The sequence below is a fragment of the Fusarium vanettenii genome (assembly GCF_000151355.1).
Source record: "Fusarium vanettenii 77-13-4 chromosome 4 genomic scaffold NECHAsca_3_chr4_2_0, whole genome shotgun sequence".
NCBI classification, from domain to species: Eukaryota; Fungi; Ascomycota; class Sordariomycetes; order Hypocreales; family Nectriaceae; genus Fusarium; species Fusarium vanettenii.
Genome location: NW_003315879.1, coordinates 597,867 through 614,366, shown reverse-complemented (window position 1 = coordinate 614,366; position 16,500 = coordinate 597,867). Strand labels below are relative to the sequence as shown.

Below are 16,500 nucleotides of genomic sequence, written 5' to 3'. Positions count from 1 at the left end.
CGGTTCCTTCTTGGATCTAATTGGATCTACCCACAGTGAAAGTACCTCATCATGGAACAACAACAATCCTCTGCCCAACGGCCCCTCGCCGGAGCCGACAGCATCCGAGCCCTCAAAGACGACAATGCCATCTTCACTGCTTTTGACTCTTACCCCTGGACAAAAGACAAGATGTTTATGGTAACACCTCAACCTTATCCATGCTTAATCTCCTTTACTTACTCCTTTCCCCAGTCCGGCCTCTACGCCATCCTCGGTGAACCTGGCCAGCAAAACCCTCAAGCCTCCCTTGTAGACATGGCCATCCATGCCCGCGTCTTCTACTATTCCCAACGAATCGGCGTTATGATTGATTTTACCGCCTACAAGGCTTGGCTCGCTAGCAACCCCGACCACAGCCCCCCTGACGTCCTCCCAGAGGAGTATCACCGCCGTGATGGACCCAATGCATCTCCGCCACCAGTCTTGGACTGGCAAAAAGCCGCCCCCAAAGCTGATTTGTACATCGATCGTAAGGCTGCGGCTGCACAAGCAGGCTCAGAGGATCAGCCTAATTACCCCATGGGCTTTGCTGAGATGATTAAGCTTTTGAAGGAGGGCAAACCCGTGCCTGGAATCCGCCAGATCCCCAACACCATTGCTCGAGATCCTGTAAGTGTACTCAAAAAAGCCAGCATAGCATAAAACAGCACTGATGTTTTGTTAGTCTGTCAAGCCTGTAGGGGCCAGGGCTGTCCCAAGGAAGCCATGGGAGAAAGACGCGGCCGCCGACCCCCCAACTCTCCCAGATCTCCCAAAGGCTCTGGACACCGAGTTTCCACCAGTTGACGATGATGTCCCTGCCTCTGCGAATGTTGCCACTGCCTAAAAAAAGACACAAGTCAATGCCATTTCTACCGGGTAACATCAACTGTCACAGCCGGCCCTAACGCCAATATCGTGCTTGTTTCTGTACCTTTAGTTGCTTTCGCAAAGAAAGCACCAAGAAAAGTCAACATGGCGCACAAATTCGGGCGTCATACATCACAAACTTCAAGCAAGGAGTCTGGATAAGAGAAGCAAGTGTATTAAAGGTGTTTAGTAACTACCATAACAACTCATTTAAGGGGCACCGAACCCAGCCGGCATCCGCATCGAAAAACAGCATACAATTTCTCATGTGAACTCAGTTCGTTCCGCCCTCCAAGGGCGTCCTCCTAGATCACCATCCCTGCTACTCATAGGCTGACTGAAGTATGGTTCTGGCATCTTGGAAAGGGCGCTCCCCCTCACTGGCTTCGTATCATGTAGAGGGCGAGCGGTGAGATGCAAACTGTGGCCCTTCGAGGGCGGCTGCGGTGATTAGCATCTGCCATCTCCTGCATATTGCAAAATCCATAACCATAATGTGTCCAATGCACCCAAGCAAGCAGTAGCCTGCTGAGCGTAGGATGACGTGTGAGCTGTAAATTTTTGCGTGGGAAGATGTTTCTTAAGAAAGGTCGACATATTCTGGGCTGTTCTGCGTGATCTTGACGAGTGGAACGAATGGCGAATTCAGATAGGGACTCCGTGACATGGGTGGTGACAAAGGATGAAAGACAGGCGTCGAGAGGGTTTCGCCTGTCTCAGCAGGAAAGGCCGCTAGCAAAGGCGACGTCGTCAAAAAGATCAAGGACCTTCAACGATAGCCACCGCTGTAGCGTGGCCCAGCTCCCATGCGTCCAGTCATTCCTGGGCCGGCACCAGGACCGGGACGGGTGGTAACCGCATGGTTGGTGCAGAGCATTCCGACTCGGGAACCAAACTTGGATCCGCGAAGGGAGACCATGTGCTTCCGGATGTGAGCAGCAACGATTTCGCGATGCTGAGGAGAGGAATTGTTCAGGATCCACTGGATGAGGTAGTTTCCATACTGATCGCTCGCGATGTCAATCAAGGGGATGCGGGTGCGATCGCGACGTCCTTCGCAAACTCGGTCAAGGTAGCGGCCAAGGAACTCAGCACCACCAATCTTGAGGCACTTCTCAACCACCTTCGAGGCGAACTGGTCGGTGCTGTACTCGGCAGCGTAGCGAATGACATGGTCGATTGCCCGGCTACGGTCGGGAGGAGCGCCGTGCTCGCAGATGTGCTGGATGCACCAGTTTCCGAACTGGCCATGGGCAACAATGTCAATGTTGGCGAGGACCTCCTCGATACAGGGGCGCTATAGAACACGTTAGCAAAACATCTAAATCGTGGAGAGGGGCCATGTACCTTGTCCTCTTCGAGGCAATTTTCAAAGATGTTCTGGACGACGAGGCTGCCGGTTTCACCCAGAGCTACCTCATGCCACATGCCCATAAGAGACTCATTGACATACTTCATGATCTGAGGGGGGGACTCAGTCCACCGAAGCTCAAAAAGCTTCTGCCAGACATGACAAGCGTAGCGGTGGATGACCGTCTCCGGGATCCGGCGCAAAAGCTCGTGAACCATGATAGCCTTGAAGTTTTCAGGAACAGAATCGAAAGCCTTTTGAACAACATGACACCCGAAAGGATCCATCGAGAGGTTCAGGGTGTTGCCTCGAATCGACTCGGCAATGTTGACGACCTGTTCAGGCGTTCCGTGCTCAAAGCAACGCTGCACAAGAAAGTTGCCAAAGCGGTTGACCATGAGAGGATAGGCTTGAGCCACGATAGCCTCGACAATCTCGAACTTCTGCTCAGGGGTACCGACCTTGAGCTTCTGTTGCAAGAAGATGGAAGCCTGCTGATCATTGTTGCAAACGATCTTGTCGACGATATACTTCCAGTTGCAGTTAACGTTTCGGTCTAGCAGACGACGGTAGTTGAGTGGCTCTGTAGGCGGGAGATATGTTTGGTCCTCGGGAGACACAACCTGTACCCAGGTTAGTGCCCATGGCGTGGGTTTGGAGGATTTACCGACCTCATTCTTCCAACCACCCTTAGAAGTGAACTCTGATGCATGTGGGGATAAGGGAGTACCAACCGGCTGGCCTGGGTAAGGTGGAAAAATCCCCATGGGGCCAAGTCCCTGGGGGACATTCATGGGCGCTCCGGGCACTGGGCTACCCGTGTAATCAGTATGGCTGGCGGGGCTGCTGTAACCCCCTCCGTAGCCAGGTCCAAATGGCTGAGGCGAGTTGAATCGGCCTTCGAAACGGTTATTGCGACGGCCGTTGTTGGAACGCATCATCTCGGAGTCCGGGGTCAGGCGGTCACCTCGATGAGCCTCCACACCGGGGTAAGGGTTGCCAGTCGGATCTGGGTAAGGGGCATTGAAACCACGACCTCCGAGCCAGTTTCCCGGGGAAGGCTCGGAAACTGGAGCCTGGAGAGTGTTGTTGGCAAAAGAGCCCTTTGGATGGCCCCAGATTCCTCGAGTGCGGCTGAAGGTAGTGGTGGACATGGCATCACTAGTATCAGAATGCGCGTCCTCTGGGGTTCCCCAGGCACCCTCACGAGGAGCGTAGGTAGGCGGGCCTCGAAGACCGAAAGCTGAGATATCGGGTTCTTGCTTCAGCGAACGGGTCTCGGCCAGCTCCTGGTCAAGCTTGGAGATTTCACTCTTGGCCTGCGCAAGCTGCAGCTTCAGACGCATGATCTCCTCGGTGTCGCCACGGGCATCTTCAAGAGCGGCGCTTGCTGGGCGAGTGGTAGGAGCAGTGCTTGGGAAAGCATCGGTAGCAGGAGTGATGGGGAGAGAGTTGCTGGAAGAGGCATGATCCAGGCCTCTCGGATACGCACCGCCATCCTCGCTGGCTTTGAGGGCTTCATTCTGCTGGCACAAGACAGCTTGCTGCTCCGAGAGCTTAGCCAGAAGCTTGTCCATTGGGTAAGACTCCTCGACGGGCGAGGTATCGTGGCTTATCTTCATCTTCTATCATGGTCAGCAATCGGTAGATATCATGACAAGTAGCTGAAATCACCTTTGGGACACCTTGGTTGGCAAGCTTCGAAGTAGAAAGAGCCGTAACATTCTTCTTCATCGAGGTACCCAGACTAAGGTCCTGTAGAAGATTGATCAGCACCATTATCAAAATGCGTAGTGCAGCAAAGCATTCGAGCGGACGATGCCAGCGAGAAGTGTGCATGCGGAGGGGGGTAGGAAACCGAGGTAAGACGTACGCTGGCAGAGACGGAGGGAGACACTGAGTCACCCGCATGCACGACACCAGGAGGCATGCGAGAGGTCGCCTGTGGTGGGGACAAGGAAGGTTTTGGGGATGACATGAGGCTGCAGGACTCGGTTGAGGCGTCGAGAGCCGATGCAGCAGAGGCAGAAATCGAAGTGTAGTAAAATGATAGCGGCCGAGATTGTGAAGACGAAGAAAGGAGTGACGGAGAAAGAAGAACGAGAGTGAATGTGCAGAACGCCGTGGCCAAGAAGGGTTGTGGGAGTGAAGAGAAGAGAAAAGTGAATGGGGAGAGTCGAAGAGAAGAGGAGAAGACGGTGGAGAAGAGGACGGTTATTCACTGACCAAGTATTTGAGCAGGGCCAAGGCGGAGGAAAGACGAAGGGAAGGAGCGTAGGCGCGGCAAGTGGCAGCAGCCGACAGTCATTGCCACGAACGTGGTCGCTCCTGCCAGTGTAAGATGTCGATTGCAGCTGGCAGTCACGGACGGTCCTCAGGGGGTTTGCACTGTAGCTTGGTGGGCATTTTCATAAAACGGGCAAAAACACCAAGACGGCCCGACTGAATTTGTAGAGGAGGCCCCGAATGACCTTCTAAATGAATAAGGTGTCGGCGCTTTAAACGCGTAGAACTCAAATGTCGACTCCTGGTTGCCTAGATAGGGAGGCACGTAGCTTGTGATGCGAGGCGACGTCAAGCGAAACATTGATCACGGGCGGAGCTCGACAAGCGTTGAGCTGGAGTTCCTGCCACTAGAGATTAGATATAGATCTATCATGGATCGAAAGCGCACAAGTGACAAGATACTTGGTAGGAGCCTTGGGGCAGAAGAGGTCTATGTTGAGGGGCGCTTGATGCAGCTTACATGGACGGATTCAGGGCATCATAGGTAGCCAAGATTAGGCCCCTTGGGAAGTATTCCTACCTAAGTAGGCATTGATGCTTTCCAGTATTACAATCGCAGATGAAATCCAGTCCACAGATCAGGGAGAGGGCCAACTCAGCCCCAGGAACCTCTGGCAGATGGCTCATCCAGGAGCATGGTAGTCTTTCCGTCACGAATTTGCCCGCACACATATCAATGATGTCGCAAAGTTTTGGCATTTAGGTCATATGCAGATGTATTTTGGTTAATGGTACAAATAGTTTTACATACTTGGATGAAAAACCACAAGGGAAACATCAAGACTTTCCCGGCCCCGTCCTCCCCTCTGCTGCGCGCAAGGAGTCGTGCATATATCCAAACATTCGGCTCTTGCGGCGTGCGGGAGGATCCTTCTGGGCCACCATCATCGACATCGGAGGCGTCATGGTGGGTTTCGTTCAGTTTATCGCTTCTTGCCGGTGGGAGCTGAAGATTCGTTAGCCATTGGTCTCCATCGTGTGCATTGCTGCTCGTACCTGGGGGTCCCCTCTTCTTCTTGGGCGCACTCTTTCCACGGAGCTTGAGTCTAGAATCCAACCGTCAGTATACCTCATCCTCGGCAAATATGTTCGTGTCCGCGCTTACTCGTCGATGTACTCGAATCGATCCTCCTCCGCCTCATCCCAGGTCGCCAGGGTCGGGCCGAACTCGCGCTTCAGGTCCTTGATCGTAGCTGTCTTTCGAGGGTAGTAGGCGGCCACGGCCGGGCCCTTGAGTCGCTGTCGGAGGACCTTGTTGCCCATGCGAACACCCTCAGGGTTGAAGGTGGTCGCGAAGACCTGGCATTGCGCCTGGGGAAAGTCAGCAACAGTGTTACAGAGCCAGAATTGGGCTTCTTACCTTGATCAAATCCAATATCCGCGCTCGTGGGATACTCATCTTGGCGTGGATGACATGAAATGTGTTCCAGTCAACTTTTTTCGAAGTCGAATTGACGTTGAGAAGCATCTGAGCCGAAGTGGAACGAGGGGTACTGATTGGCTGAAGAAACCTCTGGTGGGGCTTCGCGGGATCCAAGGGTCCTCCTGCCTTCACCTCAAAGATTCAGTTTATTCAACCTCCATGAAAACACAACGTCGTACAATTTTTAGACCCTCTCGAAGCTGTGTATACTTCATATTTATTTAATCTTCACTGTTGTTCACGGCCAAATGAGTAAACGACGGAACTCAGAAACCCTCGAGGATGAAGGGCTTCGAAAGCGCCCGCATCTTACACCCAACACAGTCAACACAGTCGGTTCAATCATCGCGGGCATCACACCCTGGACTTCTTCGGACATTCCGAAAGAGCTCCCACCTCTACCACCCATAGCAAAGTCAGAGCTCGAGACGGCAGTTTTCAGACACCCCGGAATTGGATATGGACCCAACTATGAAATCCTCGAGTGGTTCGGTGACGCTGCCCTCGAGACCATCTCCACAGACCTTGTCATGCAAACCTTTGAGAATCACCTCACAGTGGGACGTCTGTCTCAACTTCGCGAGCAGCTTGTGCGCAACGTCACATTGGCAGAATACTACCGACAGTATGAATTTCACAAGAGAACTCAGCTCCCGGCCGATATGGGGACCATGGAGCAGTTGATGCGCACGAAGCCGAGAGACAGGGATGTCATCAAGATTCAAGGAGATATTTTCGAAGCATATGTCGGAGCAATTATACGAGCAGACCCCGTGCAAGGGCGGACAAACGCTGCGGCCTGGCTCAAGGCACTCTGGAGCCGTACTATCAAAGACCAGATCATAAAGGTAGAGAGGGCAGACGCCTCTGCACCCAAGATTCAAGTCGATCAACCTGCCGAAGGCGAAGCAAGACCACCGAAGGAGCCCACGCCAAAGGAGCGCCTTGCCCAGATTCTCGTCGTCAAGGGTGTCAAAATTCGGTATGAGGACATGCCATGTAACAAGAAGGATAAGAACCTAGGGCTTCCTCTATACGCGATAGGTGTCTATTTGGACGGCTGGGGGGAGACAAACAAGCTGTTGGGCGTTGGAACTGCGTTGAAGAAGACGGAAGCGGGTGCGAAGGCGGCGAGCGCGGCGTTGGAGAACCGGAAGCTGATGAAGCTGCTTGGGGACAAGAAGCAGGCGTTTTTGAGTGCAAGAGGGTAGGTAGAAGTCGTTTATCATCAAGTCCATAACTCCCGGTGGAAACAACAAGATTACCCACCTTAGGTACAGTGGTACGCGGGAAAAGAAATAAAAGAGACGCGACAGTTTGAAGAGACTTACCTAACTCCTTATAAATATAAGTTATTAATTAATAAGGAATACAATAAAATTGTAAAATAATAAGGAGATTTTTTATATATTTTTATTATAATTTATTAAATATATTTAGAGGAGAATTAATTATCATACTCGTTCTCGTGTCTCATATTTTCCTTGGGTTCCATGTCTTGACTGAGAGTGCTCAACAAGTGTGAGTTGGCGACAAGAGATCGGATCTACTACATGAAGTCAACCATCACCTCCGCATGACAAGATGGAATGAACTCATCCAAGCAGCATTGGGTTTAATATCAAATAAGCCATGATTAATGCAAAAAGTAATCCAGCTAGCGCAAGTTGAGCATGTTCATCAATGCTACCTCGCCCTACCTTTCACGTGTCTCGGCCCAAACTGCAAAACACTGCCATGGGTGAACAACCCCGACCCCGACGACATCCATCCATCTCACAGGCGGCGCGATGAATGGATCCAGTCAAGTTCAATTGCCCCAGATCCCATCCGTCTGGGGCTGCCCGTTGATTGATTGACGTCTCTTGGAACCCCCCTAGAAGCTCACGCGCTTCAGTGGGGACGGCCCTTGTAACCGCATCCCCGAGTCCCGTCCACAGGCTCCGTCCGTCGCGAGTCGTGAGCCTGAGGTGCCCGCGCCGAGGTCAAAGTCCAGTCCATTTGCCGATAAACGGCCTCCGCAATTCAGATCCAGCATCATCATCGCTCGCTTCTGATCACCCGTCAAGCATTAGCCTGGTCCCCCTTTACCCCTTCTCCTCCTCCAAAAAAAGGGCCCTCTTCTTCTTTTTTTCCCAATGGAGTCATAGGATCCGGCGTATTAGGTTACTCTTTCGCCTCATTGCTTGTTTCTCTTTTTAATTCTGTATTTATCTTTTTTCAAAGCTGTTAATATCTCCCCTCGTTCCTGAATCCACGCCACTACTACTTCCCCTGGCCACCCGCGACTTTATTTGGCGTCAGTGGGGTTCCATTGCTTTATCTCGGCCAGCAAGCCGCGGTCCGGACGGCTCAGACCCCGATAAAGGATATCCAGACCTCGGCCCTCGACACCTTGTCACGCTTTCACAAGGTCGCAGTTGGCGAGCTGTGAGCCGCCTTCTATAAAGAAGATGGCGGATTCAGTGGGTACGTCATTGCTGTGCTAATTCCTGGGGTTGCTTTTTTGCCTCTCCGAAATCCGGGGCACCGATGGCGCCGAGGTTGATGGTTCGCGATGGCTGACGTGATGGCTACAGATCGCGTGTTTGTGCACGCCCTCAACACAGTAAAGAAGATACCCAAGACGGGCGCGTCACGGCCGCCACCGAACGATCGGCTACGGCTCTATGGACTCTACAAGCAAGCTATGGAGGGCGACGTGGACGGCGTTATGGAGCGCCCGAATGCTGCCTCAGGGATGGCTCCTGACGACCTGCAGCGCGAGAAGGACAAGTGGGATGCGTGGAATCTACAGAAGGGCCTGAGCCGGACAGAGTCTAAGAGGAGATATGTCGAGGCCTTGATAGATACGATGCATCGCTATGCGACGACACCGTAAGAGACCCCTTCGGCACGACCTGCAGAAGAGCCGAATTCACTGACACCCTTCCAGAGACGCCAAGGAACTCGTCGCGGAGCTCGAATTCGTCTGGAATCAAATCAAACACAACAGCCCGAGCTCGTCCATGTCATCACCGAGAGCGAACCGATCAGGCGGCGCATCCCAACAACACTATGCCGACCCCCCGAGCGAAGCCGAAGGCCCCATGAAGATGATTAGCCCAATGAGCGAATACGACGAGGCGGAATTGCGATCGCAGCGGCAGCTCGACCTCGAGGACGAGATGGAAGAAGGACAAGAAGGCAGTCAACGTGGAGGCCGGTGGCAACGAAGGGTGGAACGAGCCCTAACGACCATGTCAGCCGAGGTGGCCGCGCTACGGGAGCAGATAACGACGGGCCGGGAGTGGCGAGCAAAGAAGCAGCGCAGCTTCCCGGCGTGGGCCAAGTGGTTCGCTTGGCTAGTGGTGAAGCATCTGTCTGCAGATTTCGTCATCTTGGCCATCGTATTACTATGGATGAGGAAGCGCAAGGACCGACGGTTAGAGGATTTGGTGAGGGCAGCTCTGAGGCTTGCGAGGGAATACGTCCGGAAAGTCCTACCAAGTCGTGGCCAACCTGCGAGTCTACCAGGCTCCGGCCCTTGAAGAGCGGACTGAAGTCGATACAGAGGATAGGTGCTTGATGCCTCCTCAGATCTTGGATATCGAGGTTTCTAACCCCCTAATTGGCAAGAGAAGCTTGGAACCAGCATGATTGGAACATGTATACCTGCTTTCTGTCAAGTACCTACATCTAATTGTCAATGCGGTCGGTGAATGGTGGCGCCGTTGATGCTCGAATGGGGTTAATATAGAAGAAAGGCTCCGGGTTAAGTCAGAGATTCGAGCATCTCTCTTGGAATAGAGGCGATGCAGGGCTTGCAAGGCGATAGAGAGAACATGACGCAATGCAAAAGACAAAAAATAACGGCGGATTCGAACATGTATCTTGATCTGTCAAAAAGTTGAACATTCAAAAACTTAAGCCAAGAGGGCTACTTAGCTGTTATACCATCCATAGTGCAGCGCCCACTTCTGTGCCCGCAGGCACTAATCCATTGGTTTATTGCAGTATATATGTCCTTACCTAAAGACCTGCCTGGACTTGCTCAGCCTCATCACTTCAAAGAGCTTATGCAGGTACCTCTCAACTCCCACATCACCAGTCCTACACCATCACATGCACAAACTGCAACGCTACACAGCGCTTGGTCGCGCCGAGCAACCTCGACCATAACGCGGGGTCTACACCCTCCCATCCGACCGATCCCACCAGAAACAAAAGCGAAGCAAACAATGGCTGCTCAGCCTCAGCGCCCCGATCCTAGCGCCTCGGAGCTCGACGACGTCCCAGATCCAAAGGGTCACCCCATCATCCCGAACCTGGGCAACTTCACCGCGGGGCTCTTTGCCCCCATCCCCGAGTCCGAGACCTTTGTCGACCCCGCCGACGCCACAAAGCACGATGGCTTGCAGAGGAAGCTCCAGGCTATGGATGCTCACGTTGCGGCTAACCGCGACAACTTTCTCGACCTCTGCGTTCGTGAGCGTGAGCGCATCAAGCAAGAGGGCCGTCGTCTCGAGGCCCATGGGCAAAGGACGGGTCAAGTAACTCCAGATGCTCCTCGCCCTGGGATTCTCCACGACATGATCGCCAACATGGAGGCTAAGCCACTCCCCGGTGCCGACGTCGAGATCAAGAGCATCCCCAAGCCCCAATTCATGAACCAGAACCGGCCGATACGCGAGCGCCAAGCCATACAGCTCCTCGACTTTGCGGGTTTCGCGGCAGAGTTGGCAGAGACGCGAGAGGCCGACCTTGCCAAGCGACGTGAAGAGCTCAAGGCAGAGATAAAGGCCGAGCAGGCAAGAGAAAGCCAGGCGCGTGCGGCCGAGTAGGAATCGACTCACAAGTCTGGGCTTCCAAAGGATACTACACCTACAAAGGCAGGGGACGTCAATGTGAAGACGTCGCCCAACATCACGCCTACGAAGAAAAAGTACCAGGACATGTTTCTGCCAAATCCCAACCGGAAGAGGAAGAAGTAACATAGAAAATGTGTCTTGAACCTTCTACGTCGCGGCGAGGGAAACAGGTAATCTCAACTCATTTACCTCTCTCTGCCCTCAAGCCCGACGTCCTATATGTACAAACACTAGTTACTAACTTCCGAGACGCAAAAACAGCAAAAAATCTTTCTATTCTTTTACAGCTTCCGCCCCCTTATGCCCCATACTCGACCTGACCCATGGGCCTATCCTCCTCCATTCCGGGAGCCATAAAGTTTGTCCGGGGGTCACCCGTAGCCTTGGCTGCCGAGCAGCGTGCCATTGTTGGCGAGCTAGGTAAAAGAGTCAGCAGGGGGGTTTTGCTAGTCGAGCAGAGACATGTATCATACCTTCGTGAGATAACATCTGTGAAATAGAAGTTGTCGATAACCTTCTTGAGAGGAGAACCGCTAGCAGCGGCACCCTTGTTCTGGTCCACAAGTTGAACCTTGCTCAGAGCAGGGAGAGCGACGGGCTCAACGACATCGTAGGCGGCCAGGGCAGGGCTGATCTCAACCATGCGGTCCCGAACCATGGCGACGTCATCGTAGGGAAGGGGAGCACCCAGGAACTCGCTGACAGCTCGGAGGATCTTCCAGTCAGTTCGGGCAGCGCCAGGCAGAGAGGTGGCAGCACGGGTCATCTGGACTCGGCCCTCGGTGTTGATGTAAGTACCAGCCTTCTCAGTGTAGGCAGCACCGGGGAGGATGATATCGGCGATCTGAGCGCCCTTGTCACCGTGGTGGCCCTGGTAGACAACGAAAGCATCCTTGGGGATGTCGGCCTCGTTGACCTCATCGGCACCCAGGAGCCAGACAAACTTGGGCTTGGTCTCGGCAACCTCGGCAGAGGGGGTAGTGAAGCCAACCTCGAAAGCACCGGCACGCGAGGCCTCACGCTGGAGAACGTTGTAACCCTGCCACTCCTCAGTTCGGAAGTTGTCAGCGTACTTCTCAACAAAGGCGCCGACGGTCTCGTAGTAAGCCTTGGCATCAGCGTGGTCAGTAACACCAGAGCCCACGATGATCATGGGTCGCTTGGCAGCCTTGAGCTTGGCCCCGAAGGGTCCGGCAAGAGCCTGCTTGAGAGCAGCGTGGTCGTTGCCCAAGTGCTCAAACTCAAAGGTGGAGTCCCAGGTCTCACCAACAACACCAATCTCAAGGTCGGATCGGAGCCACTGCTTTCGGATACGGGCGTTGAGGACAGCAGCCTCATGTCGGGGGTTGCTGCCAACAATCAGGATGGCATCAGCCTCCTCGATACCCCAGATCTGGGAGTTGAAGAGGAAGTTGGATCGGACGTCGACACCGTGGGCAATGGGCTGGCTGCCAGTGGGGGTATCCAGGGCGAGGTTCTCGGAGCCGAGCTTGTTGGCCATATCCTTGGCAACAACAAGAGACTCGACCTCAGTAAGAGCACCAGCAATAACCTTGAACTCGTTGCCCTGGGGGTTCTTAATCTGCCAGGCTCGGGCAACCTCGGACAGAGCCTCCTCCCAGTCGGCGGCCTCGAAGCGACCCTCACGGCGGACCAAAGGCATGGTCAGACGCTGAGTCTTGAGACCGTCACAGGCGAATCGAGTCTTGTCGTTAATCCACTCCTCGTTCACGTCGTCGTTCAATCGGGGGAGGATACGCATAACCTCGAGACCACGGGAGTCAACTCGGATGTTGGACCCAAGGCCGTCAAGGACGTCGATCGACTCGGTGTGCTTCAGCTCCCAGGGACGAGCTCGGAAGGCGTAGGGCTTGGAGGTGAGGGCACCAACGGGGCAGAGGTCGATAACGTTGCCGGACATCTCAGAGTCCAGGTTCTTCTCAAGGTAGGTGCCAATCTGGAGGTCGTTACCACGGCCGGTGGAGCCAAGCTCCGGAGCTCCGGCGATATCGTTGGCGAAACGGACACATCGGGTGCAGTGAATGCATCGGTTCATGGACGTCTTGATCAGGGGGCCAATGTTCTTGTCTTCGACGGCTCGCTTGCCGCCAATCTCGTGGAATCGGCCTCGGTCGGCTCCGTAACGCATGGACTGGTCCTGGAGATCGCACTCACCACCCTGATCACAGATGGGGCAGTCGAGGGGGTGGTTGGCGAGCAGGAACTCCATGACACCCTCGCGGGCCTTGTGGGTAAGAGGAGAGTTGGTCTTGACGACCATTCCGGGTTGTACGGGCCAGGCACAAGAGGCGACGGGCTTCGGGGCCCTCTCAACCTCCACCAGGCACATTCGGCAGTTGCCGGCAATCATAAGCTTCCTGAAGCATTGTCAGCTCTATATCGGTCGGACGAACGCTCGGAGGGATCGTACTCATGGTAGCAGTATCTAGACAATGTCAGCCAGGCCACTCAAGTCGTCATTGCTGTGTCAACTTACCTCGGGACTGTCACACCCGCCTTCTCGCAGGCCTGGATAAGGGCCGAACCGGCTACAATTTCGTCAGAACAAGACCCCAACGCCGGCCATACATCCAAGCGTACCTTCAATCGAGACCTTCTTTCCATCTACCAGCACTGTTAGCTATCCTCGGACGGTCAATGGCTCGGGACACAAAGATGCTCACCAATCGTCAGCTCCACCTCGGCTGGACGCTGGCTTGTCGTCGCGAAGGCTCGCGAGACATTGGCCGCCCGCCGGCTGGTCCGCCAAGCCGAACGAGCTATGGTATGTCGGAGCATCGTGTCGCCTTGACGGGGTGAAGGAGATGAACGTTGCAGGCCGTTGCGGCGAATATGTGCTCAGTCGTTGACGTCTCTCGAAGGGAACTGCTGTTCGGGTGATGGATTTAGTGGCGCTAGTCCGCGATTAATTTACGTAGATGCTCATTGGTCAGCACCAAATATCTGATGCCTGAGGCCATAAGGCAGAACCCATCACCTCATTGTCTCCATCTTCGGCCGCTATTTTGGAATTTTTCTTTCTTCTTCACCAAACAAATTGTACACGGGCACATTTTATTGTAGGTGAGCTTGCGCAACAGGACTGCTTCTGCAGAACTGTTGCATCAGTCGAGTCTTCCTCTATCTTGTGCTCAAGAGAAATATCACGCCGTTTATGGAAGCATGGGAGAGTAACCAATCTCCATGACCGCTGCCTCTTACCGCCGGTCGTTACATACCACCAGTTTGAACCAATTTGAATAGTTGTAGACGTGACCTTGGAGATGATTCGAAAGGCTGTACGCTGTTGTCTATATCTATGAGCTACAGCTACATTGGATGGCTCTCTCAGTCTTGGGAGGGTCGGCAATCCACCGAGTCTCCTCGTCCTTGTCGCCTTGGAATGTCTGCCCCTCGAAGGTCTGTCCATCCCAGGCGTCTTCGAATGGGTGAAGAGCCATTTGCATGATGCGGTCGAGTACATCCCTCTCACCGTCCTTTTCGACGCGCTTGATAACCTCGTCGAGGATCCAGCCGCGAGGGACAAAGTTGGGGTTGACCTTCTTCATGGCCTTGATCCTCTCGTTGTCCTTCTCTTCTGGCACGTTGTCGCCCTCATCCTTCCAGTCTTCGACAATACGTTCTCGCCAGCTGGCCAGCCATTTTGCAATGCGCTCCCTGGCCCCATCTTCTGTGCCAGTCGTCGGCGGGCCTTCCTTGTGGAAGAAAGTGGATGCCTTCTCCTTTCGACCCTCTTCGGTGGCCAGATCTTGCAGCTTGAGGTTGCTGAGGCGACGGAAGAAATGGTGAAAGTCCAGTTCCAAGGCTTCCAGGGTATCCAAGGCTTCGCTGAAGAGCACGTCAAAGTCAGAGTCTTTGTGTGTCTTTAGACCAAGCCGGGCAGTCATGAGTCTCTTGTACTCATTAAGGAAGACAATCTTGAACTCCTCGCCGGCCTGTGTGATGAGCTTCTCGGCCCTGGCTACAACTGCTGCCTCCTCCCCTTCTGTAACACCCTTTTCAACAAAGGTTGGGTCGTCCACCTTGGCCCCCATTCCCATCATCTCGCCAATTGCCTCGCCGAAGCGGACGAGATTCCACCAGATGATGGTGGGCTGGTTTCTGTAGCTGTATCGCAGGGCGTAGTCATCGTGATTTGGTGTGTATGTCGGATCAAAGTTGTCCATAAAGGCAAACGGACCAAAGTCTATCGAGAGTCCATAGATGGAGGTATTGTCTGTGTTCTTCATGCTGTCAGTAAGCAGTCTTACTTCAGATTCATAATCTGATAACTTACCAGCACTCCATTCATGAACCCGTATGCTTGCCAGTTGGCCACTGTTGTTGCATTGCGTCTGACAACTTCTCGATAAAGCCTCGTGAACCGGTTTTCCTCACCGTCTTCAGGTCCTTCAATGGTATCTTTTGCAACTCCACGCTTCGGCGGCGGCGAAGTCTTCGGCTCGTCTGGGTTCTCCAATCGAGCAGGTAGTTCATCCCAACCACCAAAGACGTCTTCAGCAATATACGTAGACAGCTTTCTGATCAAGTCGCGGTCTCCCCTGGCACGGAGGATATCAAAGTTGCCCAGACGCAACCAAGACTGGGCGAACCGCAGCACAATAGCTCCCGGTTCAACCCTCTCCCGAAGGACCTTGGAGTCTGGCAACAGGGTAAGCGACAATGCTCTAGTGGTGGGAATCTTGAGCGCATTGAGTGCCTCTGAAACGACAAACTCCCGGATACTCGATCGGAGAACGGCTTTTCCATCGGCGAAGCGGGAGTAGGGTGTCAGACCGGCGCCCTTGAGCTGAAGCTCGTACCGCTCACCAGAGGCTGGATTGGTTGTCTCGAAGAGGGAGATAGCTCTGCCATCGCCGAGTTGACCAGCCCATTGTCCAAACTGGAAACCACCATAGCATTGAGCCCACGGATATCCTCCCTCAAGCTTTTCTTCATCCCAGCCGTAGAGCTTATTGCCGGCAACCAATTGTCTGAAGTCTTCCGTCTTTTCCTCCCCAGCCTTGATACCCAGATCTCGCAACGCAGCTGGACTAACGGCAAGAAGCTCGGGGTCCTTCTGCTCAGCTGGGCGCACCCATGTGAAGATGGCTTTTTGGACTTGTCGGGGTGTTATCTGATCTCGTGGGGTCTTGTGCGAATCGGCGGGCGTAGGGAAGACGGCATCGGCGGGTAGCGATTCGGTAAAGTGCCATGACTTGGGAAGATCCTCGAGGGATGCGCCGGGGTAATTCGAATTGGGCGTCGCCGCACCGTTGGAGAGATGGGCTGCCATCTTGTTGATTCTCTGCAAAGGTGACCGAGGGGTAACTCTGCGGAGGGCGTTGCGACAGAGCATCAATGGAGGGATTTATACCGCGCAGGTCGAATATTGATTTGGAATTTGATTTGGAATTATTTACGAGAGCGGCAATAGTGACAATGGATGCCTGCTAACGGTAGCATCTGCCGCCGACCTATGGTGTTTCGCTGACAAAAAAGGTGTGGCGACTCGAGGTACGCTTACCGTCGCCCACTGACATCACATCTCCGGGGCTTCGGGCTCCCCCCCACATTGTCAGCTCCGATTAACCCCCGGCTGCTCGGACGCATGTAAGACGGAACCGGGCCGCGTTTCTACGTCGGAATTGGTGATGCCGACGACTTGCATGCGAGGTACGGGGGAAATCGACGGGTTA

General features: G+C 53.9%; 8 protein-coding genes across 8 annotated transcripts; 4 read left to right on the top strand and 4 right to left on the bottom strand.

Moving 5' to 3' along the window:
- Positions 1–51: 51 nt before the first annotated feature.
- Positions 52–868, top strand: NECHADRAFT_78784 (uncharacterized protein; the record flags this gene model as incomplete). Its single annotated transcript, XM_003051978.1, has 3 exons — positions 52–180; positions 235–651; positions 707–868. The coding sequence occupies 3 exons, from the start codon at positions 52–54 to the stop codon at positions 866–868; spliced, it is 708 nt and encodes a 235-aa protein (XP_003052024.1).
- Positions 869–1,660: 792 nt separating this feature from the next.
- Positions 1,661–3,976, bottom strand: NECHADRAFT_92532 (uncharacterized protein; the record flags this gene model as incomplete). Its single annotated transcript, XM_003051528.1, has 3 exons — positions 1,661–2,188; positions 2,239–3,867; positions 3,917–3,976. The coding sequence occupies 3 exons, from the start codon at positions 3,974–3,976 to the stop codon at positions 1,661–1,663; spliced, it is 2,217 nt and encodes a 738-aa protein (XP_003051574.1).
- Positions 3,977–5,451: 1,475 nt separating this feature from the next.
- NECHADRAFT_78782 (mitochondrial 37S ribosomal protein RSM27) lies at positions 5,452–5,927 on the bottom strand (the record flags this gene model as incomplete). Its single annotated transcript, XM_003051527.1, has 4 exons — positions 5,452–5,474; positions 5,525–5,574; positions 5,634–5,839; positions 5,889–5,927. 4 exons carry the CDS (start codon positions 5,925–5,927, stop codon positions 5,452–5,454), a joined length of 318 nt encoding a protein of 105 aa, XP_003051573.1.
- Positions 5,928–6,199: 272 nt separating this feature from the next.
- NECHADRAFT_78781 (uncharacterized protein) lies at positions 6,200–7,162 on the top strand (the record flags this gene model as incomplete). The annotated part of the gene is made up of 1 exon (XM_003051977.1): positions 6,200–7,162. The coding sequence occupies one exon, from the start codon at positions 6,200–6,202 to the stop codon at positions 7,160–7,162; it is 963 nt and encodes a 320-aa protein (XP_003052023.1).
- A 1,242-nt stretch (positions 7,163–8,404) lies between these two features.
- NECHADRAFT_92531 (uncharacterized protein) lies at positions 8,405–9,481 on the top strand (the record flags this gene model as incomplete). The annotated part of the gene is made up of 3 exons (XM_003051976.1): positions 8,405–8,420; positions 8,531–8,828; positions 8,887–9,481. The coding sequence occupies 3 exons, from the start codon at positions 8,405–8,407 to the stop codon at positions 9,479–9,481; spliced, it is 909 nt and encodes a 302-aa protein (XP_003052022.1).
- A 690-nt stretch (positions 9,482–10,171) lies between these two features.
- On the top strand, positions 10,172–10,774 carry NECHADRAFT_78779 (uncharacterized protein; the record flags this gene model as incomplete). Its single annotated transcript, XM_003051975.1, has 1 exon — positions 10,172–10,774. The coding sequence occupies one exon, from the start codon at positions 10,172–10,174 to the stop codon at positions 10,772–10,774; it is 603 nt and encodes a 200-aa protein (XP_003052021.1).
- Positions 10,775–10,910: 136 nt separating this feature from the next.
- Positions 10,911–13,657, bottom strand: NECHADRAFT_68136 (uncharacterized protein). Its single transcript, XM_003051526.1, has 6 exons — positions 13,486–13,657; positions 13,403–13,426; positions 13,299–13,350; positions 13,233–13,247; positions 11,275–13,179; positions 10,911–11,217 (listed from the first exon to the last, which is right to left on the bottom strand). Exons 1-6 carry the CDS (start codon positions 13,598–13,600, stop codon positions 11,100–11,102), a joined length of 2,229 nt encoding a protein of 742 aa, XP_003051572.1. The 5' UTR covers positions 13,601–13,657; the 3' UTR covers positions 10,911–11,099.
- Positions 13,658–14,081: 424 nt separating this feature from the next.
- NECHADRAFT_68134 (uncharacterized protein) lies at positions 14,082–16,097 on the bottom strand (the record flags this gene model as incomplete). Its single annotated transcript, XM_003051525.1, has 2 exons — positions 14,082–15,045; positions 15,099–16,097. 2 exons carry the CDS (start codon positions 16,095–16,097, stop codon positions 14,119–14,121), a joined length of 1,926 nt encoding a protein of 641 aa, XP_003051571.1. The 3' UTR covers positions 14,082–14,118.
- Between the last annotated feature and the right edge of the window lie 403 nt (positions 16,098–16,500).